This window comes from Emydura macquarii, unplaced genomic scaffold (assembly GCF_026122565.2).
Source record: "Emydura macquarii macquarii isolate MOO-44397 ecotype Brisbane River unplaced genomic scaffold, CSIRO-AGI_Emac_v2 contig_1119, whole genome shotgun sequence".
Taxonomy (NCBI): domain Eukaryota; kingdom Metazoa; phylum Chordata; order Testudines; family Chelidae; genus Emydura; species Emydura macquarii.
Genome location: NW_027131256.1, coordinates 11372115 through 11396256, shown reverse-complemented (window position 1 = coordinate 11396256; position 24142 = coordinate 11372115). Strand labels below are relative to the sequence as shown.

The 24142-nt window shown below is 39.2% G+C and overlaps 1 protein-coding gene across 1 annotated transcript in view; it reads left to right on the top strand.

Annotated features, from left to right (window-relative positions):
• Nucleotides 1-15874, top strand: part of ZBTB11 (zinc finger and BTB domain containing 11) — a 31878-nt gene extending 16004 nt beyond the window's left edge. Inside the window, exons 6-11 of the mRNA XM_067546171.1 lie at nt 310-546; nt 1406-1550; nt 3307-3424; nt 7870-8028; nt 10698-10873; nt 15067-15874. Of these exons, the coding sequence (XP_067402272.1) occupies nt 310-546; nt 1406-1550; nt 3307-3424; nt 7870-8028; nt 10698-10873; nt 15067-15593 (1362 nt within the window). The 3' untranslated portion in view covers nt 15594-15874. The remainder of the gene's footprint in view (nt 1-309; nt 547-1405; nt 1551-3306; nt 3425-7869; nt 8029-10697; nt 10874-15066) is intronic.
• Nucleotides 15875-24142: the final 8268 nt, after the last annotated feature.

The following is a 24142-nucleotide window of genomic DNA, read 5'->3' as shown; positions in this document are numbered from 1 at the left end:
AAGTCTGGAAGTGAATGTTGTTGGGAACTAATCCAATGCTGAACTGCTTCTGCCAGTAGTTAAAATAGTGGCAGAGACATTTACAACTAATAAATTCAGAACCTTACCTGGAAATAAGTTGAGATGTAATGCATATTTGTAGTTTAATAGCTGGATTTATAGACTAGCTAATCATACTACCATGGTGTCATGATCGTTTAGAAATGTGAAGCTTTTATGCAAGGGTTTCTTAAAACAAGATAATTCAACATTTTTTAAATAATTTAAGAAAATAATGCAAATTGTAGCTCCATGTATTTTCTTTCCTAGCTATGTAAAAAAGAGTTCCAGTATGGTGCCTCTCTACGTGCCCACCTTGTTCGACATACCCGAAAAAATGAAGTGAGCACTGCAACTGCTAGTATAGAAGAGATGGGAGCATCAGCAGTGAAAGGCAGAACTAAACGGGAGTTTATATGTGATATATGTGGCAGAACTCTACCCAAGCTCTACGCTCTCAGAATACATATGCTCAAACATACAGGTGTAAAGCCACATGCATGCAAGGTAAAGAAAATACATCCTTTCCTGACGTCTTAGAAATTTCTAATGACTTCTTGATATACTAGTAACTACCCTGCAGCTTCCAATGTAGGTTAATCTTAATCACTTCATAGTGGTTGTGTGAAAGTAACTAATATAAGAATTTTGATTTAAATATAATTTGAGATTGAAGAGGCATTACAGGGAATGTAATTTCCCAAATTGGAATTTGGCTGGAACATTAGAGTTAACATCCTTTCTCCTAGGAAGATATCTTGGGATTTTTTCATTACAAATGGTCAGGATCTCTGTTTTTATGATGTATTCAAAGATGGCGTCCCAGCAGCACAATGTCCCACAACCCCAGGCTGGGAAGTTGGTTCTGTGTTGATTCAAATGGAGTGCTACCAACTCATTTACTAGCATTAGTCTTCGGTTTTCCTTCATTCTTCCTTTTGATGTGCTATGCCAACCTGAGTGCTTAGATGGAAAAGTGTGCCATGTTACAAAGATGTCATATGGTAATGGTGATTTGAATGACAAGCTACCTCAGTGTTTTCATGCTTATCTGGGAAAGTGGCCTTTGTCCCAGTATGCTTATGGCTACCTCTGCGACAAGAAAGAAGCAAAATCACCACAGTGTTAAGGACAGAAAAAAAAATTGCAGTTTGTACAATGGTTCCCTGCTGACAAGAAGCCACAGGCATGATCAGCTAGGTTTCCCAAGTAGTGTACTTTTTTCCATTACATCTGAAAAGAAGTTAACATTTATGCTTTGAAAAAACTACAATGAGATGTAGCACTGTCTTTGTCTCAATGACTTGTACATTTTCGATTGATTTGATCTTCATATACTTTATCCAGTTGGGTTTTTTCTTCATAGGTCTGTGGAAAGGCATTTACCTACAAGCACGGATTAAAAATGCACCTGGCTCTCCATGAGACACAGAAGCAGTTCAAGTGTGACTTGTGTGAAAAGTCTTTTGTCACAAAACGGAGTCTTCAGGAACATATGAGCATTCACACAGGTAAACAGTGGGCAAGATTGGGAATAGTGAGAACCACGGTATGTTACAAGTGTTGCTAAATACTTTTAACTTTGGGGAATATGAAAGTTAATGCATATAACTCTATTGACTTCTGTAGATAGGTTCCAAGGAATTTCTAAAAATGCTTTTATTTTCATTGGACACACATTCAGATAGTTACAGATATTTATATTAAATTTCTTTTTTGGACTCTTAAGACGGAATAAATCTAAAGATTTATTATTTTTTATTGTTGATGTCCAAATTGTGTTAGGTTCTTTAGAGACAGAATAAGACAGGTCCTTGCCTTGAACTCTCTATCTAAATACAGGGAGAGCTGGTCAGTCCACTTTTTGTATTAATACCTGTAGTGTTGCATATCAGAAATGGGAAATTTCTGGAAACCCTGGGGAAAGAGGTTGGAATAGGCTGAAGCCTTTTACACTTACTATTTATCCTTTGGAGGGAGAAAACTTAAGTTGAATCTCCTGCCTCTCTGGTTTCAAGGCTCTGCCTAGATTTACTATTTTCTTAGATTTATTGTATTTAAAAAAACCTGTTCAAATGCTAAGTTACTAGCATTTACTATTTGTAGCTGAACTAATTAGGTTGGTATTTGTGTAGAAAGATATTCTGTTTTTCTTAAATGCATACATTTGACCTCATTCAGTGGCTTAATTGAAGTGTACGTTGTTTTCTAGCACATCCCTTTTTACTCGTGATTTACACTAGTTTTCCCAAAGTTCCAACTGTTTCAGTCTGCATGTGACTTTGTGCTTCTGATCTGGAAGTTGTGTGGCTCTTCAAAAAGCCATCTGTATTCCACTGGAGTTCTGAGGCTTTTGCCCCCATTTAAATCTTCTCTCCAGCCTCCCTCCCCCGGGAGGCATCACATTGCAATAGTATTCCCCTTAATTGAGGAATACAAGACTTGTATAAGAACTTGTCTTGTGAAATTAGTGCGTTCGCAGATTTAAGGAACTGATACGAAAGCTTGAGGGTGGAAAGAGAGTGTGAGATATGACTGTAATAGTTTAGTGTGAACTTCAGGTATTTTAAGAAAGCTTAATATGTGGAAGTACTCTGCATTTTTATCTCCTGGGATGCAGTGGATCAAGAATTGAGTACAAAAGATTGTTTTCCTTGAAAATGCAGTTTTAAGTTCCAGAAAATAGAGGGGTTACTATGTACTCACTTACAAAAATCCTTTCGGCAGTCTAATATTCAAGAACAGCCTGATTGGATCTGGGAATTTCCTGTTAAAGTCCTCCCATGGATCCAAGGTCTGCTTTCTCTTCTCACGCCCCCCATTCATGTATGCTGAACTACCACTAAAGGAGCTGCAGGTGCTGTGCTCTGAATGTTTACAATCTATTTCTTCAGTGGTAAAGTGTTTTTGTTTTATTTTTAATTTTTTTGAAGATTGCTCAGAGTTAAGATAAGAACTAATTATAATTAAAGGCTATGAGATGGTTGTGTGAACCCTTTTTAAGTAATTTATGATAAAGTAGTTTAAAGTTATTACTCAGCTTCTTCAAATATATACAGCACTATTACCCAACATTATATTAGCATGTAAAGAATACTCTTGAAAATCACAATTAGACTTCCCTCTTGCTGTAGGAATAAAGGTTTGAGTATTTCAGATGAATTCTGTAAAAATGATATACTCCCTTTACAGCTCTGCAGGGAGATTGGGCTCATATGGGAGACCTGACCTTGTAAAGTATTTTTTGTTTTGTTTTTTATTTACCAGGAGAATCCAAGTATCTTTGCTCCATTTGCGGGAAGTCTTTTCATAGAGCCTCAGGACTCAGTAAACACATAAAGAAACACCAGCCAAAGCCTGAAATTCGTGGATATCAGTGTACTCAGTAAGTATAAATTGACCTTTAAGTCCCTAGGATTATTAGACAGTTTGACTTGTCTCTCATACTATAGTTAGTCACATGAAATTATTTAGAATAAAATACATTAAGCACTGGGATGGAAAATGCGTTGGTCAAGTTCATATATTGGAGATGAAAGGCTTGATTAATATTACCTTGATCATGGTTCTCACCCCAGATTCTACATAGATAAGTTGTTTTGTTTTTTGGGTTTTTTGCATGGGTGTGTTACACTTTTCTCTAACAGAGGGCTTCAAAAGCTGTTTTAAAACTGCATAGGATAGACCTTGAAGGAGAGGTAAGCCCTTCAGCAATGAAGGGTCTTCAGCCTGCTCCTCGTTTTATTTTACTATGTAACTAATCTCAATTAAATAGGCACATGACTTGATATAATGTACAATAACAGTATACATGGCAATAGTCTCCTATAATACAGAGTACGCTGTGCTTAACATATAGTTAATTAACAATAATAATGATTATATGGCAAAACTCTTCATTAACTCAAAGTTAAAGCTGCCTGGTGATAGCTTGTGCCCTTCCTGAACATTTTGTGCAGCAAAACTCAAATTTCTGAAACTCAGGAAATAGAGTTATGGACTTGAAATAGCCACTGGGAGTGATCTGCATGCATTCCAGCTGCATTCTCTGTTTTATGTGAACATGTATTGAATGATGGAGGAATAAGTTGGAGCAGCTTGGAAGAGTTGTGATTGTGATATGAAGAGATCTAGGGATTAATTTGAGGAGCATCCTAAAGCTGTGATTGTGATCTGAGTGGATATTGGTCTGAGTCCCCACCATGTGTGTTGTCAAAGGAAGGAGGTGAACATGTGCCTTGAGATTTCAGTCTGCATAACTTCAATACAGAATGTTGTAGATTGTATCAGTAGTAGGGCACTGAGGACTTCATGTCAGGGATACTGTCAGTAGTGAGGTGGAATCTGAGAGTAGCTTGTGGATTTAATGATGTGTAGGGGAAAATATAGGTTTAGGTGGTATCTTGTGTACAAGTGTGAAGGAGTTGTAAAAGGGTATGAAGTGGTTATTAAACTTTACAAAAGTGCTATTCTCTCTGGGGAATGAGCTCAGTGTTTGAGCAGGTGGCAGGGGCAGAGAGTGCCGCCGTTACAGAGAAAAGGTAGCGTGGCAGCGTATGTGTTATGGGTGTATTGTGGCATCGCTCAAAGAAGGCGTATCTCTGTTACCTTATCTCTGTATTTCCTGGGTTTCAGAAGTTTCAGTTTTACTGAGAAGGGCACAAGCTCTCACTGGACAACCTTAATACTGCATTAACAAAGTTTTTTGCCATTTAATTTCCAATGTTTTTAAACAAAGACAAATGTTTGGTGGTAGGAGTTAGTGGTCATTTAGACAGTTCTAGTTCTCACTAGATTTGATATGCTGCTGTGGCTAGATAATAATCAAAAGCTTGTATAGCTTGTATATAGTGCTTTTCATCGGTTGATCTCAAAGACTTTTTACATCCATATCCCCATTTGTAAATTGGGAAATGAAGTCTTAGAGGGGTGAAGTTATTTATTCAAGGTCACCTAGCAGGCCATTGATAGAGCTAGGAGTAGTCCCAGGCCATGGTCTTTCCACTAAGTCTCATGGTTGCAGTGTGATTTGTTGATGCTCCTCCCCCCCTGTACATTTTGTTATAGTGAAGTGAGGATAATTGTCATGCTTTGAAATGTTTGCAATGAAGAAGAGCTCTGTGTTAACCCAAAAACTTGTGTGTCTCACCAACAGAAGTTGGTCCAATAAAAGATATTACCTCATCAACCTTGTGTCTCTAGCTGCTAACGAGTGGAGAGAGAAATCTTATTCATGGTCTATATCCCAAAATCTTGACAGTTTTATTACATGGTTGCTATAGTAACTTTAAGCATGTGAGAGAAAACTGGTGTGTCTCCTTCTCTACCCCCTTCCGATCCCATTAAGCCATTAGTTGGCACTGTAGAAGCCATGAACATGTAAGAACTTGCTCTTTATTGTAAGAAGTAGCTCTTTATTGTATTCTGCCCTATGCTGCTATGTATACATATTATAGGCAGCAGTTTACTGGAGGACTGCACAGTACCTTGGTTATGTATCCCAAAATGCACACTGAACCACCCATGATCCCTGATCCACCCATTGATCCACCCTGATCCACCCATTGGACCCCTCCTCCAAAGTGGGTCCCTCCCCAACACACTCTGATCAGCCCTCTCCCACCCACCATGGGAGTGATGTGTATCTTAACTATTTGTTTAGTGAATTTCAAATGTTAATAAATTTATTAACTTCATTCCCTCCACCCCAAATCCCAGCCCACATGAAGGGGCAGGAAAGAGGGCTCAGATACCTGCAGAGGTCTCAGCACATACACAGAAGGGGATAATTCAGAACGGACAGGCACCCTCCGACCCCTACAGCCACAACTTCCTTTGCTACCTCTGCATAGCTGAGATCGGAACTGAGGTCCACTGTCAGTTTCATTGACCTGACTTGGAAATAGACAAATGTAATCACTTTAAAAATATCATTGTCTTTATGCATTTAGGTTCACAGGTATATTTAAATTCCTAGTGTGGTAGAGCAAATGATTGAAAATCTCCATCAGCTTGCTAAACAGGAGCTGATGAACCTTAGCGTCCCACAGAGCTGGTGTGGGGAGCATGGATGAGAGGAGGCATTAGGGAAATTTGGGGTGAGGGATTGGCTGGGGCAATGCCTGAGAAGCAGAGCTAACAGTTGTGTTGAATGCACTTGAGCAATGTGAACAGTAAGACAATTTTATGTCTGCTTTACTAGTTAATCCTCCATGGTTCCAGAAACAGAGATGCCAGTTCCTTCATAAGCATAGCTTTTCTATCTTATAAAACAACACTGTAACATGTGATGTCCTAACTCTCCATAACTTCCTTTTTTTGGTTACAGGATAGGAGTTTATACAAACTTTTCCCCCTATAACAGCAATTAACGGAAATCAGCTTTCCATAACAGATAAAGGGAAAATATACCTGAGGCCCACAAGATACATTCCAGATCTTTAAATTAGCTCCTATTCCTTTTAATCTTCCTTAGTTCAGAAGAAGGTTACATTGTTAATATAATTGTTGATATTGTAAACCTTGCCTATTTCATGAAGACTTCCAGTGTTTTAAAATTACCAGTGTATATATATACAGGTGTGACATTCCCCTCTGCAATCTGGACTGGTATATTGCTGTGTCACCCCAATCTCCCAACTCCTGGGGCCATCTTGCGCTTGCCTCGCTGTGTGAATCCCCTCTCCTGGATCAGCCCACGCCCAGCCACCTGCAAGCAAGCAGTCCCTGACCTAATGAACAAGTGCTTCTGGCCAGTCACTCATGGGATTATGCATTTGTGTGACCCCCAGCTAATATCCCCAGTCACACATGCAATGCTAGGAACTGCCGTCTTACAGAGTTCAGTGCTGCCCATTGGACTCTGCAAGCTCATTGGTTAGTAAGTTTATGAAAGAAATTGATATGCACCAGCTGTTACTCTAAATGAAGTCTTTACACACACCCAAACCACATGCACTGCTTTAGATTAAAACAAACAAGTTTATTAAGTACGGAAAGATTTTAAGTGATTATAAAGACAGAAGAATATAAATCAGATTTGATCAGGAAGAAATAAAAAGATAAATCGCATTCTAAACTAAACTTAACACTTCAGTAGCCTTACAGTATTTGATATTATCTTACCACTGGCTGGCTGACTCTATCAGCCTGGCTTCCCCCCCTGTGGGCAGTCTGTCTTGATGTTGTCTTGGATGGATTGCAAGAGAGAGCTCAGGAGACCAAAATGTCTCTCCTTTTAACATGTTCCTGCACCCACCTCTGGGGCCTCACCTCCCACCCTTCAGGGTCAGGTAACACAAGTATCCGTGCATGGTTTTCGCCACATCCTGAGTCGTCGATGAGCATCCCCATTTCAGATACCTAGGCCATCATTCCTGTATGCATGCCTCAGCAAGGCATGAATTACCTCTGCAGTCAGCGTTTGCCTGGATCTGCTCCAAATGATGTGAGACACACATTTGGGAATATTACATAGCAGAGCTTCATAACCATGCATGTGACGTTGCAAGAAGCACCCTATTATAACGATTATATTCAGTATGTTATGAACATTCCAAAACCACCCTACATGACACACTTTGCATTAAACAATACAGTTACACTATAAAGGTGAACATGAATGATACACAGTCACACCATAAGGGTGTACATGGGTGCAAATTGTGTCAGGACTGGGCTTTAGGCAACATGCAAATGAGAAAGCGCAGTGTTTCTGTGCCATTGAAATCGTGGTCCAAGATCTTCATTTTCACAATCCTCCCTCCATAATTATCTTCATGTCATTATGATCCTGTCTTATGGGGGAGTCTGAAACCTTTATTGTTACAGATGTGAAAAAAGTTTCTATGAAGCTCGGGATCTCCGGCAGCACATGAACAAGCATCTTGGTGTGAAGCCATTTCAATGTGAGTTCTGTGGGAAGTGTTACAGTTGGAAGAAAGATTGGTATTCTCATGTGAAGTCCCATTCTGTCACAGATCCTTACAGGTGAGTGATGGTTAGTTTGCAACTGATGTAAGCTTAGCACACTAAGGTGTTGCAGACCTAGAGCTCTAATTAGACCAGTGAGGATCTGTTTCTGAATGGCAGATTGCCAAGAGCTATCCATAGTTACACAAAGGTAGCTGTCAGAACAGATATAAAAGAATAGCTTCATATGATGATCCTTGATTAAAGGAAAGGATCTTGAATGTTTATGAATTAATGTCCTAATGGATAAAGCCCAAGATGGGGTTCTAGTTGGTGTCTGCTACAGACCACCAGATCACACTAGAGAAAAGGATAACTGGCTCCTTAACATATAGCGAGGAAACATATAGCTTGATCTTGGGGGACTTCAATTTGAGGGACATGCTGGAGCTCCCATGCTGCCAGTTCTAAAACGTCCTTGTAATTTCTAAATCTGGTAAAGGACAATTTTCCAATTCAAGAAATGTTGCTTCCAACATGGGGGAATTCTGTATTAAACTTCATCTTGACGGATTTGGGTATTGATTACACAACGGAAAATTAGTGGTTGCTGAGTGATGCAAGTGATCATGACTTGACTACATTTTTTCTGGGGAAAAAAAATAAAATTCTACAAAGCCTATTTATATTCATTGCTAGAAATTGAAGAAAATTCATAAGAAGCAAAAAGTCACAAGGAGAAATGAATGGCCAGCAAAGTTAAGGACAATAAGGAGTTTTTTAAATACGTGAGGAACAAAAGGAACCCTAACAATAGTAATGGCTCCTTGCCAGATAGAAATAGTTCAATTGTCAATAATGCAGAAAAGGCAGAAGTGTACAATAAATATCTGGGAAAAGGCCAGATTATTTCATAATCAGAAATGATAGGAGAGTAGTATAATAATCAATATGGATTTATGGAAAATAGATCCTGTCTCGCTAATTTTATCTTTTTCTGGTGGGATTAGATTAATAGATTCCAAGGCCAAAAGAGACCATTGTGATCCTCTAGTCTGACCTCATGCATAACATAGGTCATATAACTACCCCAAAATAATTTGTGTTTGAACTAGAGCATCTCTTCTTGAAAAACATTCAATCTTTGATTTAAAAATTGCCAGCAATGGAGAATACACCACAACCTTTGGCAAATTATTCCAATTGTTGATTACCCTCACTATTAAAAATGTATACCTTATTTCTAGCTTCAACTTCCAACCATTGGACCTCATTCTACCTTTCTCTGCTAGATTGAAGAGCTTGTTATCAATTATTTACTCCCATGCTAAGAACTTGTGGACTGTGATCAAGTCACCCCTTAACCTTCATTTTGTTAAGCTAAATAAAACAAGCTCCTTGAGTTTGTGGCCTGGTCTACACTTAAATATTAGACCAACGAAGCTGTTGGTTCACGGCTGTGGAAAAAATATGCTCCCTGAGCACAGTAGTTAGATCGCCAAAAAAAACCCTGTATAGATGCAGCCAGGTCAATGGAAGAATTTTTCGATTTCTGAAGATACTAATGGTGATGTAATATACTTAAATTTCTGCAGGGTATTTGACATAGTGCTACACAACCTTTTGATTACGAAACTAAAATTATGTAAAATTAACATAGCACATATAAATGTGCTAACAGATAGGTCTCAAAATGTAATTGTAAATGGGAAATCATCGAGCGGATGTGTTCGCAAATAACGCAGATTCAGAGAATGGTAAGTAATGAAAAGGATGGGTCACTGACACAGAGCGATCTGGAATTGCATCCAGTTTCCTTCAGCATCTTCAGGGAAAACTGAAGGCTGGTAACGTTCCCCATGGAATGCTTTCAGGAAAACACAATGGGGATGCATCACTAGCATACACTTCAGAATTCTGAGCTCCATTTGTTCATCAGTAAACTTTGTTTAGATTTTATAAAGGATTCAGCACATGGTTAGCATTTTAGTCCATGCCCATGAGGCCTTTCATGTGGGTAGCAGATTAATATTTGTGCTTGATGGAGTCATGGTTATGTTCAATGGTTGAATACTTGCAGCTCTTAAAATATTTTTCCCCTATTGTGCATATAGCACAAACTAGGTCAGTAAGGCCAGAAATAAACTTAGAACAGAGAATATATGCTATACTGTGTCAAAACATTTTATTAACAATGTACACATTTGTTTGACGTAGCCAGTACTTCGAAATTCAAATTTGAAAATAGCATTGAGAGGATTCCGTAGGCCGTTCCCTAAAGTGTATGAGGGGAAGATGAGTAATATAGCAAACTTGGGGTACCTTATCTCTCTCACCGTGGGGTACCTCACACCTCCTCCACCCATACCTGCATAGTATGCATCTTCAAAAATAACAATAGAAGCTACAAGTAATAATGCATGTGAAACTTTAGGGGGATTAGTATATTTTGAGCAAAGTTAGAAATGTTTGGTTATTAATCTGTGTGGTTTTGCTTTCTGTGGAAGCTTGTGTCCATGATTAAGAAAGCACAGGCTTGTTGTGTCATGGCACAATAATATTTTAAAATCTGACATCTTTTTTTACATTGGAGCATCAAACATAAACCTTTACTTATAAAACTGGCATTCCTCAAACTTTCCCTATTTGAGTTAAAAGGCATTTTAAAAGCTTAATTTACAGTAGGCATGGGATAATGGTTTCAAGCATGTTTTCTGTATCTAACAAGTATTCTTTTCATATTTTAGGTGTAATGTGTGTGGCAAAGAATTCTATGAGAAAGCATTGTATAGAAGACATATAAAGAAAGCCACTCACGGGAAGAAAGGGAGAGCAAAGCAAAATCTGGAACGTGTGTGTGAGCACTGTGGAAGAAAATTCACCCAACTGCGAGAATACAGACGACACATGAACAATCATGAGGGTACACAGAGAAAATAAGTGATTGTGTCCTTTCTGTACAAATCCTAGTATTTTGACAAAAAATATGTTGAGGGTCTTTTAATAACCCATGATTCAGGAGCCACAAGGAAATAGTTATAGATCATCTAATCAAGGGAAAGTCGGTTTACACTCATCCTGTTGTTTAACATGTTTCTAGTGACTCCCAAAAGTAGACATTCAAATCCTTCTAAAACCTTACAGCACCGGTCACACAAATGGACAAAAAAGGAGTGTTCTCAGTACTCTAGCAAAAGGTTACAATAAAAACATTTTCAGGAGTTTCTAATAGACTCAGTTAAAGGAATTAATATTGTGTCAAAATTAAAAAAAAAAAAAAATTTGAACATCTAAATAAGTGCACTCTCTTCACACCCCTCACCCCCAGCCAAAAAAAAAAGAGAGAGCCAAAGGTGTGAGTGAGTGGTCTCAAACACTTTTAAATACCTAAAAATATAGTTTCCTTTTTGTTGGACTGAAATTTGTCAGTTCATTTGTTTACATTGGAGACTAAAACCTTTAAGCATTTTGAGACAATATGAACAGAACAGTTGTAATGAAAAGTTTCCAATATGTGCATAAGCATTTCATAAGGAAGCTTAGACATGATTTGGAATAATTGAATAGTCTGACTAGGTACACACACGTTGCTATGTTGTGACAAAAACCACCTTTTCTAAAGTTCTTACCCATAAAGAACTTTTAGTAGTAAATCTAAAATCTCATTCACTGCTAGGGTAGAAATTGAAGTGTTTCTTTACATTAAAATAGAAGCACCTTTAATGTCCCATAATTGTCTGCCATAAATCTGTAGCAGTGGTAAAATATGAAGTTAGTGCTAAGATTGTTCCTTACCCATTCCATTATACTTCAGTGCAAATAGTGATCATACATACATTATACATAATTTTGATATACGCTGTCTGAAGGAAGAAATAATATGTGACCAATATCAAACTGGGGATTTCAGACTCAGTGGAAGATGGACACACACAAGTTTACAAAATTAACAAAATGAATGGAGTAGGATTTAGTTTAGTAAGGTTGCAGGCAGTATGTTTGGAGGAGAAATAGTACCAAATGGAAAGGCAGAATGCGAGACATTGATGCAACAGTGAGACTTTGTGTTTAAGGCCACACACACAATATGGAAATATGTTCCATATAAATGCCTATATAAAGATTCAGAGTTTTTCTGTGCCAGCACAGATCCCCATTAACTGTCTGTTGCATCTTTGTAGAGATTGTAGCCTCACCAACCCCATTTTATTACCTTTGATACCTTTCTACCAGTTAACCCAACCTGTTATTTCTATCTCACAGATTTAAATGACAATATGGTTTTAAGAAGTAGAAGCACCCCATAAACACAAAAGGAAGCTTTTAAACCTTTTAATCTCTTGGTGGCATTTCAGAATGATATATGTATGTATCCTATCATTTAAATCTGCTTCCATACCAGATGACTGGAGGGAAGCTAATGTGACACTAATTTTTTTAAAAAGGTTCCAGGGGCTATCCTGGCAATTACAGACCGGGAAGCATAACTTCAGTACCAGGCAGATTGGTTGAAACTATATTAAAGAACAGAATTATCAGACACACAGATGAACATGATTTGTTGGGGAAGATTCAACATGGTTTTTTGTAAAGGGAAATCCTGTCTCACCAATCTACTAGAATACTTTGTGGGGGTCAACAACCATGTGGACGGGTGATCCAGTGGATATAGTGTACACGGACTTTAAGAAAGCCTTTGAAATGGTCCCCCTCCTGGATCAATAACTGGTTAAAAGGTAGGAAACAACAAGTAGGAAAAAATTGTCAGTTTTCACAATGGAGAGAGGTAAATAGTGGTATCCCCCAAGGGTCTGTATTTGAACCAGGACTGTTCAACAATGATATAATTAAATGATGTGGAAAAAGCAATAAACAGTGATGTGGTAAAATTTGCAGATGATACAAAATTACTCAAGATAGTTAAGTCCAAAGTAGACTGTGAGGAGTTACAAAGGAATCTCACAAAACGGCGTGAATGGGCAACAAAATGGCAGATGAAATTCAGTGTTGATAAATGCAAAGTAATGCACAGTGGAAGACATAAATCCAACTATACATACAAAATGATGGAGTCTAAATTAGTTGTTACCACTCAAGAAAGAGATCTTGGAGTCATTGAGGATAGTTCTCTGAAAACATCTGCTCAGTGTACGGCAGTACTCAAAAAAAGCTAACAATGTTAGGAAGCATTAGGAAAGGGATAGATAAAACAGAAAATATCATCATGTCTCTATATAAATCCATGCTATGCCCACATCTTGAATATTGCGTGCAGATCTGGTCACCCCATCTCAAAAAAGATTTATTGGAATTGGAAAAGATGCAGAAAAGGACAAAAAAAATGATTAGAGGTATGGAACAGCATCCATATGAGAAGAGATTAATAAGACTGGGACTTTTCAGCTTGGAAAGGAGATGACTAAGGAATGATATAATAGAGGTCTACAAAATCATGACTGATGTGGAGAAAGTAAATAAGGAAGCGTTATTTACTCATAACACAGGAACTAGGAGTCAGCAAAAGAAATCCATAGGCAGCAGGTTTAAAATGAACAAAAGGAAGTATTTCTGCACTGAATGCACAGTCAACCTGTCAACTCTTTGCCAGAGGATGTTGTGAAGGCCAAAACTGTAATAGGGTTCAAACAAGTTCATGGAGGATAGGTCCGTCAATGGCTATTAGCCAGGATGGGTAAGGATGCAAAAGTATCCCCAGCCTCTGTTGGCCAGAAGTTGGGAATGGGCAACAAAGGATGGATCACTTGATGATTACCTGTTCTGTTCATTCCCTCTGAAGCACCTGGCATTGGCCACTGTCGGAAGACAGGATACTAAGCTAGATTGGTCTGACTCAGTATGGCCGTTCTTATATATACAGAAATAATAGCATGAACTAAAAGGAATTTTGCAACTATATCAGAAAACATTTTCTGAAATCAAATGACTTAATAAGAAGGTGGTTTGTTAGAGATGTTCTAGAGCAGACTTGGAGCAAGATCCTCTCTTATTTTAAGGGAAAATCCTGTCCTGCAGTGGAATAGTTTAGATGGACCACAAGGTTTTTCCAAGCCTCTCCTCTTCTGTGGTTGCACATCAGATGTTCTGTAATATATAGGCAAAGCACAATTTAGTAACGGTTTTATTATAACTCTTGACCTCTGTGAGGTTCTGCTACACTTCTAGGATGGGATTTCCTAAAGCAGTCAGCATTGGCCTTCAAAGAGCTAGGCCATACTGAATACTTTTGAAAATTGCCTCTGTAATGTATTATTAATTTGCATTACAATAGGACCCATAGGCCCCCGTGTACTACAAAGAGATAGTGTAGACCAGCAGTTCTCACCGGTGGTACTTACGAGAAGGCTGGGTGGTACGCGAGCCGTACCATGCCGCCGAATCCGCCACCGGAAGTGCCCTCCAGCCCGTCCTTGCGAAACTGTGCCGCCGAAAATGGGCAAATGGCGGAAGGGTTTCGGCGGCGGGTATTGTTTCCCCTATGTAAGCTGCCGCAAGCCTCTCCCCGCTGCAAATCCCTCCCCGCCGCAAAACCCCGCCACCGCCGCAAGTCCCCCCTCCTTTTTTTCCCCGAGTGGTACTCGGGTTGGGTACAGTCAGGTCAAGTGGTACTTGACCTGACTGTACCTGGCCTGAGTGGTACTCGGGGGGGAAAAAAGGTTGAGAACCGCTGGTGTAGACTCTTCCTTCTAAGAGCTCCATCTGGATTATTAAGTGTATATCCTTCCCCTCAGTAGACTCTTGCTCTGGGTTGAGAGGTTTTGCAATACCCTTCAAATACTATATAATGCACTTGAAATTGTAAATAAGATTTTTTGTCTTTTTCTCCATGATATGCAAATAGCCATTATACTTCACAGTTATCTATTAGAACAGGGGTTTTCAATCTTTTTTCATTTGCAGACCCCTAAAAATTTCAAATGGAGGTGTGGACCACTTTGGAAATCTTAGACATAGTCTATGAACCCCCAGGGGTCTGCAGATCACAGGTTAAAAACCACTGTATTAGAATGTTGTTTTTCCTGCCTGGAATTTTTCATTCTCATTTACACAAACTTAAAAAAACTAATAATCTTTCTTCTCTTATTTTGGTGAACACAGGTGTTAAGCCTTTTGAATGTCTCACATGCGGAGTAGCCTGGGCTGATGCACGTTCCTTGAAGCGTCATGTGAGGACGCATACTGGAGAACGACCATATGTCTGTCCAGTATGCAATGAAGCTTACATAGATGCTCGGACACTACGAAAGCATATGACCAAGTTCCACAGAGATTATGTACCTTGCAAAATTATGCTGGAAAAGGACACCCTTCAGTTTCACAACCAAGGGACACAGGTAGAGCATGCCATCAGTATTTTAACAGCAGACATGCAAGAACAAGAAACCGAGATTAGCATTGGCAGTGAAGAGATTGAGACTGTGGTAGTGACAGGAGAAACAATTGAAGCTATTGAAGCTGTTGCAGCTACTGAGGAATGCACATCAGTATCCACTCTTTCTGACCAAAGCATCATGCAGGTGGTGAATTATGTATTGGCACAACAGCAAGGACAGAAAATAGCTGAAGTTACACAAGCCATTGAAACTGTGAAAGTAGAGGTGGCCCATATTTCAGAAACAGAGTGAACACCGTCTCTAACAGAGCAAGAAGAGTGCAGTATTATGTCATGTAACAAGCTAAGTATTAACTGAATATTTGAGGCTTACAGTGATACTGACTTTCAGATACTGAATCTCCTATATTGATTTTCTTGGCTGCAGAATGATATCACACAATGCATTGGAGGAAAAAAAGTAAAATTGCAGATACTTCAATGTGGAGCAAGAGTTGGAAGGCTGATTTCTGCACCAGTCATAATCAATTTAGTACAGAAAGGTCTAAAATAAAATATTTCCTGTGTAATGGCCGTAAGTATCATGCTGTAAATTTTTTTATGAACTTTTACAAAGAAGCTGTGCTAGAATTGTGCAGCTGTTTCAGTAGCATTTTGCCTTTGTTTTAATATGTATTTCATCAGGGTCAGTGAATGAAGTTTAAATAGTGGGTTCTGGCTTCTTTTCTTTCATGCCCCATATCGGTATGTTGGACTGCTGTGGAGTGCGTGATGCCTCGTGAGGGGCTGGAAACCTGTGGTAGGAAGTCTTTTGCCTTTAGGTAGACTTGCTTATTGTGTATAAATCTACAAAGTGTGCTCCAGGAATTTTGCAAAATTAGCTTAAACTCCTCAGGACTGTGTGGCAGGTCAGTACAGTTAAGGATTCTGCAAGCCATTGTAATATGTCTTGCATAACCATGAAACTGTAACCAAATTTATTCAGAGAGGTCCATTGGAGTCTGGGAGAAAACATTCTGTCACTGGCGAGCAATTATTTATGTAAGTACAATGGGATCAATAAGGCAACTCATGTAACTAACTGCTCTTCAGTGTGAATAAGGTGTTTAGTCTGGTCCTATATGTTCAGTCCTGTTTAATTTATTTCACTAATTGTTCAATTGCATAAACAAAGCTTTACACTGCTTCATTGTACTTACCCAAGACAAGCAAACTAATGATGGATGTAGAATTCTTCTAATTTTGTATTAAATTTATGTGGAAATTTCCACATGAAAAAAGTTAACTGTAATTGGGTGCAGTTCTTTGGTAACGGGAAAACAAAGACTGTTTTTCCAACTACTGTATCATGGAGAATTGTTATTGGGATAGAGGGATGATGGGATTTAGTAATTCCAGAATGGGACAGACAGTAGCATTAGCACTGAGTAATATGAATGCCATACTATCATGTTAAAAACTAGATTTGTGACAAACATGCTGAAAATTTCCAAAGGCATATTACATCACAACTACGGAAAAACACTTAAGGAAGTCTTTTAGCCCTGGTGCATCATATCATCTTTGTGGAAGAACTCTCAATTGCTCTAGGTTAATGTGTTAAAATGAAGCGGAAATATTTGTTCTAACATTAAAGAAATCCTATGCAATGAAGTTGCTAGTATCTTTTTCAATTCATGTATAATTCCCCTGGCTTTTGCTGGAAGCAGAACCTCCATCTCTGTTTCTTCCAGCCCTGCCAATCTCCCATGCTTGATAGAATCCTTGCATCACAGCCATTCTGTTCTGTATGAATTGAGAGTCCTGCCCATCCACTGTCATGTCTATTAAAGCAACGTATATTTTGGCATATTTGAAATTTGTTGTTTTTCAGTAAAATATAGCTCCAGATTGAAAGCAATAGAACTATAGCAATAAGTGAGACACACAGTGTCATCCAATCCTATAAGCACAACAAGATTGAAATGAACAATTTAAGCACATACATGAGGATAGCAGAGACCACCTTTGAATTAGTATCCTTACATTAGTTTCAGCCTGTGTGGTGTTATAATCTACTCGCATTCTGTAATATGCATACTGAGAGTGTTTAGCTCAGGGACTAAAACACAAGTTGTGGATGTAGTTTGAATTCATGTGTTGAAAGGATGTAGCATAAAAGCTTGTACTGCAAAAATTATCCAATGAGCCTAAGACCACTGGTCCCTGATAGATAAACTTTACAAGTTTGGTTATATTACAATTTTCTGGTGCAGCCTGTGAAAATGACTTGCCTCATACACATTAACAAAATGTACAGCAAAATCCTTGGAAAGTGTCTGGCTCATTTGAGTTAACATTTCTGTAAATGTTCCATCACTTACTTGGAAGATCTCAATTTAGTAGGCTGCAAAATAGGCTTTTTCTCTGTATTTCACGTGCATATAGATAAGCTGCTGTTGAAAATCTTTACTTTTTTTTAAAAAAGCAATAACTAATGTAATTACATTGAGTTCCTGCCTTGGGTCTGAAATGAGCTGTAGGTTACTGTATTCCAAAGGTCAAAAAGTCTTCTGGCAGAACCAAACATGATGGCGATTTCATATTATTCACACACACCTTGCAACCTCTTATAATTGTGCTATTCTCTAAACATTGCAAGGGAGCAAAATTGCATAAAACATGCACTTGAAAAAATAATGCTAGTTGTATTTTCTTGAACACTTGTATACCCAAAAAAATTATGGACAAGCACTGTGGAGATATCAGTCCATCATAATAGGAACTAAAATCTGAGGTAAGTGTAACAGTTCTTATAGCCATTATTAAAATCATTTCACATTATAGATTTTGTTATAAATTATAAATTTCCAAATTTTCTCAGCACTAGTAATTTATGCATAAGTATATATTGATAAAGTTGTGAGGAAATATGTTCAGGACAATTATTTGTAAATATTGTTTAGAACTTCAATTGTATATTCAATGTGCTACTTTACAACACAATACTTAATGAATCCTTGGGTACATTTATTTATCCATCCCTTTAGAGACAAATAAGTCCACTGAATTTAAAAGAAAAAAGTGAATGCCTTCTGTAAGAATGAAAATATTTGTTTTAATTGGCTTCATGACCTGCCACTCAGTAAAATGACAAAAAGTTGTTACATAAACAAAAAATCAAGCCAGGAATATGGAAGTTAAAGGCTATGGCATCTCTTTCTTAACACGTACAGTTGTGCCTTAATTTTTTTCAGAATGGCATAACGTAAGTAGGGGATTATCATTTAGCCTTGCTGTTCTTGGATTTGTGAGGTTGCCTTTCTTTTCTTAAAAAATAAATTTCTTAAACCACTAATTTGAGAGGTTCTATCCTTCCACAGTTTATGGGAAGTCAGGCCATAAACATGAGCATTTAAGACGGTTGAAGCTAGATTTTTTGTTTATAAAAGCTCGTTAAAAACTCGGTCCATTTCTGAAGCATTCCTACTAAATTCCTGGACATAATGAATTAAACGTCTTTGGTTTGTACATTCTGCTGTTTTGTTTGGTGTTAGATGTATAAAGTTCTGGTTACTTCTGTCATTAAATAAAGTGGTCTTTACTATTAATTATTTTAAGCAACTTTCTTTTTAGAAAGCGCATTCCAGAATTGCATTTTTTTGTGGGATTTAGCTACGGAATTCATGTTTAATTGCAAACTACTGAAGGGGCTCAGTTACTGGATTGCAGTGAACAGATCCAGTTTTACAACTGGGGATTCTGGATGGTCAGACTAACTCCTTTCTAGAGAGTTGCATATGAATGTCATCAATCATAGCAATTTCTTATACATTTGCATTCAAGTCTCATGAGACCTTGATGTCACTGGCTTTTTACTACAATGTGGTGGTGAATCCCTTTCAAATAAAGGGGAAGGGGTGTACAGGGACTGTTTTATTTTCAAGACCTTTGCTTATTTTACTTAAATCCAGGCTTTCAGCGGTATAATTTGAGGTAGGGTCAATACCTGCTCTCTCCCACCCAACTGATTTCAATCCAGTTTCTTATATATCTTAATATGCATTCAGTATTTTTTACACTAAAATTTTCAGTGTTGCTAATTTTTGTTTTGACCAGTAACTGAACAAGTAGACGTTGTCTGGGTAAAAACTGGAAGTTTCCACTGTTGGGAACTGGCCCTCCAGAAAAGATGCAGTAATGGCAGTGATTTTTGCTATCCAGCAAGCAGTTGAGGCTTTTGGTTCTGAGGAGGAGAGAAGCAATCTGTTAGGCAACAGCAGAGATTACGTCCAATATGGGGGAGAGGAGGAAGGGAGGGAATGAATGGAGATTTAAATCTTTTGTTCCATGATCTGCTAAACTTTGACAGCAATGAACAAAGCGCACTCCATCTTACTCCAGTATGTCCAACAGTCAACAATCGTATCATTTTGTTAAAATGATCAGCAATGAACTAGTTAAGATTGACACTTAAATTATCACCTACAGAATAAACACCCATTGAGATCCCACTTCAGACTTGTGCTACACAAAAAAAGGGACAGACTCTTTGCAAATGAAACAGCCCCTTTCTTCCACTACCTATTTAGCTGATCCCCTCATAAGCAAACCCACCCAAGTTCTTACACAAAGCGAACAATGTATTTTATCCCTCCCCTCCTCCTGGATCTATCTTGTCTATTTAGATAATATTGTCTGATTGTGAGAGTAATTAATCACTGGAACAACTTACCAAGGGTCATGGTGAATTCTTCATCACTGACCATTTTAAAATAAAGATTGAATGTTTTCCTAAAAGATACACTCCAGCAATTATTTATGGGGAGGTCTATGGCCTGTGTTATATAGGTCAGATTAGATATCCCCCCCCACCTCCCCCCCAATGGTTTTGGAATATGTGAAATTTGTTTCCTTGTACTTATCCATGTGATCTCTCCTGTCTTAGATTGTAAGTTCTTTGGGGGCAGGGACCTTTTTTCTATTGTGTGTGTTCAGCACCTAGCATAATGGGGTCCTGGTCCATGACTGGAGCGCCTAAGTGCTACGGTAATACAAATAATAATCCAGCCTGATCTTCCTTATGATCTTATTATCCAGGGGATAGGAAATGCATAGAGAATAATTTTTTGAGACCAGGAAAGGAGGGAAGGCTCCTGGGCAGGTGTCTGCTCTGGGGCAGAATAGAGTTGGCATGTGGTGGCTGTGTCAATCTGCAGTCGCATCTGCAGAATTTAGGCATCAGAATGGAGTTCATCAGCAACCACTCATGGTTGGCTAACTACTATCTGCTGAGGAAATCTGCTGGTGAGGGGTTCTCAACCAGGGGCCCTTTCTAGGAAGACAGGGTGAGCCAGGCCAAATTTGAGTAAAAGGGGCATTGCAACTTGGCACTATTGTAGAAGGGTGGGTCTTAAGTTTTTTTTTCTTTTTTTTTTAAATCTTAGGTGAGGTATCATTCAAAAAAGGTTGAGAACCTGTGTTCTAGGTAATTTTGTTCCTAGTAACTGAAGGGCCAAGAAGATGGCACCATTTCAACAGCTCGATTTATTCCTGACGGGGGGAGAGGGGAGAGGCATTGTTTGCCTTTTGATAAATACATTGCAGAGCTGTTCTTTCTCAGGACTGGACTATGGCTCCTTCCACGAGTCCAAAGAATGAAATAAGGACTGTGGATAAGTTCTGGAAACTTCCTTTGGGGATTTCCCTCTCAGAAGCCAATCGTCCAAATGCAGGTAAATATGTATTCCTTGCCACCTCAGGTGGGCAGCAACTACTGCCAGGCACTTTATGAATAGTCTTGGCAAGGCTGCAGATAGGCTGAAGGGTAATCTGTATTAGTAGTGGTTGTAGCTCATTGTAAAGTAGATTTTCTGTGGATTGGATGAATTGCTGTGTGAAAATAAGTATCCTGAAGGTTGAGCTGTAAATCAATGCTAAACTTCTAAAGAAGTGATGATGGAGGCTCCTACTCTGAATTCGAATTGGTATATAAACTTGTTTAGTCACTTCAGGTCCAGAAAACACATTTCCCCTTGCTCTTTTGGGTATAAAGAATTAGCAAGCATAGAAACTCTCCCTCTGATGTCCTCAGGTACTATTTCTAGGCTCTTAATTGTTGTAAGGAATCCACTTCTTCCCTCAGTTCTCTCTCAGATGAATCTGTGAAGGGGGACAGTGAAGTGAGGTGGGAAGCAAGAACTGGAATTATATAGAGCAGGCTTTGGTAATAAATCTCCAGTATCCATTGTTCTGAGGTAATCCTAGCCTGTGCCTGAAAAAAATTTGAAAGATGGCAAATAAAAATGGGATTGGGAGTAGGATGGTGGGATTGGCACACAGCTCTGGACTTGAACGTCAAACCTGTTGATGATGCAGAGTGAATGGTGGTAGACAGGGATGGGGCTCTCTTGCAGAAGCAGCAACACTTCTTAGAGGCGTAATCAGCAGGCCTCTGTTGTTGACATGAGGAAGTTCTGTCAGAAATGGTCCTGGTATCTAAACGTTTTTCTCCTCCTGGCAGGAGTATAGATACCCAGCAACCTGTCACCTTACTCTCCTTAGGTTATGTAACAGTTCATCTGTGCAAGAGCTCCATAGGTCTGGCCTTGGGAGGGGAGGTCTTCAATGGTGGTTTAGCTGAACAAAGATGTGAAAAAGATGCTCTCCTCATGGTGATGGCTGTGGAATAGACTGCTGTATCAGAGATGTCCAAGGACTGGTTGGAAGGACATTCTAGCTACTAGTCCCTCCAAAATGATGGCTGTTGGGACAGCCCTCACTTCTTCTGGAATCTTGTCAATGAATGGTGATATTCTATCTAAGCTCAGTCTTATTTAGTAAACAGGGCTTGATAGTTGGCTGTGTGCAGTTGGAGACACCTAGAAATAGGCATTTCTGCCTAAGAAGCCAAAGATCTTTGTCCTTTGAGTAGTTTTTGGGGTTCCTGTTTGGATTTTTCCTGTGCTGCTGTTACCTCGAAGGAGCCAGGAGTCAGATTCAGATAGAAGTACTCAAAATCCTGTTTGAGGGAGTATGTATCTTTTCTTGTTAACTTTAGAGGTATAGAGGCTGGAGTCTGCCAAGTCTTCTGCAGGCACTGGTATTCCACTTATTGGTATTGTCAATCTGCCTGGGAGATTAGAATGCAGAATGTCTATGTATGTGTTTTCTTGTGTACCACCAGTACACTAATGTCCAGAATGTCTGTCTACCTTTCCTAGTAATTCCTGAAAGGACTCTATATTGGAGAGGATGTCACTGCCTCATCCAATGAGGATGAAGATAAATCCTTAGTAGTAAGTCTCTGGAAAGAGGTGAGAGGAATCTCCTGTGGACCATGACATCCTTTGATCCCTCCCAGTCTGGGAAGAGATGCAGTGGTACAAGTTGCTTTTAAAGCAGAGTTGGTGCTTGCTTCAATGTAGTACTGGGCCTCAGTGCTCAACTCAGGCTGAAGAGTGGGGACAGCTTCCTGAAGAGGTAATAGGGAGAAAATCTCAGTAACGGTGACAGGAGCCTTGATCACGGAGTCTTTATTTACAGAGGTGCTGAAAGAGGATCTCTTGCAAGAGACTAACTCTTGGATAAAATGAACATCTTTCTGAATCTGACATACCCCTCTTGGATTGGTCTAGGAGGTAGAGCTTTAGCCAGGTGCCTTTGGAGTGGCATATAAAGCTGTGGGGGATGTAGGCCTATCTTTGGGGTGATGGCTTCTATTATTTCAGCTCTGTTCCATGAATTTTTTTGTTTATCCTGAGTGAAGATCAGCTGTTGCACCCAACTTCACTGAGGCTTCACCTAACACAATATACTACCCAAACAATTTCCCTTCAATAAGAAACTTTCGTACCAGGAGGAGATTCTGCTTATCTTCTATATTTCAACACAAATGGATTAGGTAAGAAAAATGGGAAACAAGGGGGTCAACTTCTTCCTCCTCCGTGACACTTTTCTAGAGTGAGGTGGTATAATCTCCCTCATGGCAGCTTTGTCTGAAGCAAAGATTCAAGCTACACTAGGAGGATGAAAGTCTATATTAAGATCCATATGTGCCAAGTTAGTTAGTCTAAATGCACATTTTATTTAGGAGATGAAGCTAAAAGGAAGCTGTTCAAATGTCTTAGATTTTACTCAAGTGGGGGAAGTTACTGGGCAAAACAGACGGAATTCACCTGTGTTATACCCACTAGCACTGTTTAATTGTATCAAAGTGTAAAGTGCTGCAAATTTACAAGCCTGTGGCAGTCTTTTTTTCTTAGCCGATCTTGCAAGGTCTTACGTTCCCAGCTCCATACCATTTGCCCGTAACATAACTTTTAAACAACATCTGATCAATTCTAAAATTCCAAGAAATGTTCAAGGCAGCAGTGACCATAACCCTGTTGATTTTGGGGACAACTGCAACATCCAAAGCTGGAAATGGAGGACAGATAGAACTGCTGTTATGCTGATGACACCTATTAACAGCTTGCACTATTACTTTACATGCCTACTATCAATATGTGTCAAACAAACAGTTAAACAGTTAACTGGTAAGTATTAGTCTTACCATTTACAAATTGCATTAACCCTTTGGGGGGTGAGTGGTGACATGGAGTTGCAGGGAGGGAGGGCTGGAACATGTGCAGGGGTAAATCCTGGCAGTTTAGGGGTTAACTTTGGCACCAACAGCAGCTGAGGTATGCCCAGATGGGCATGGAGGGTGTCCCCAGTTCCAGAGCAGGGAGAGCCTTATTGCCCCCTCCTGCAGTGGGCTTGGGAGGACCTGCTCTGGGCCAATTGGGGGGCTCCAGAAGCAGCAGTGCCCTGGCTCTGGAGGACCTGCTGGGGGGCCACTGGCAGTTGGTCCCACCCCCA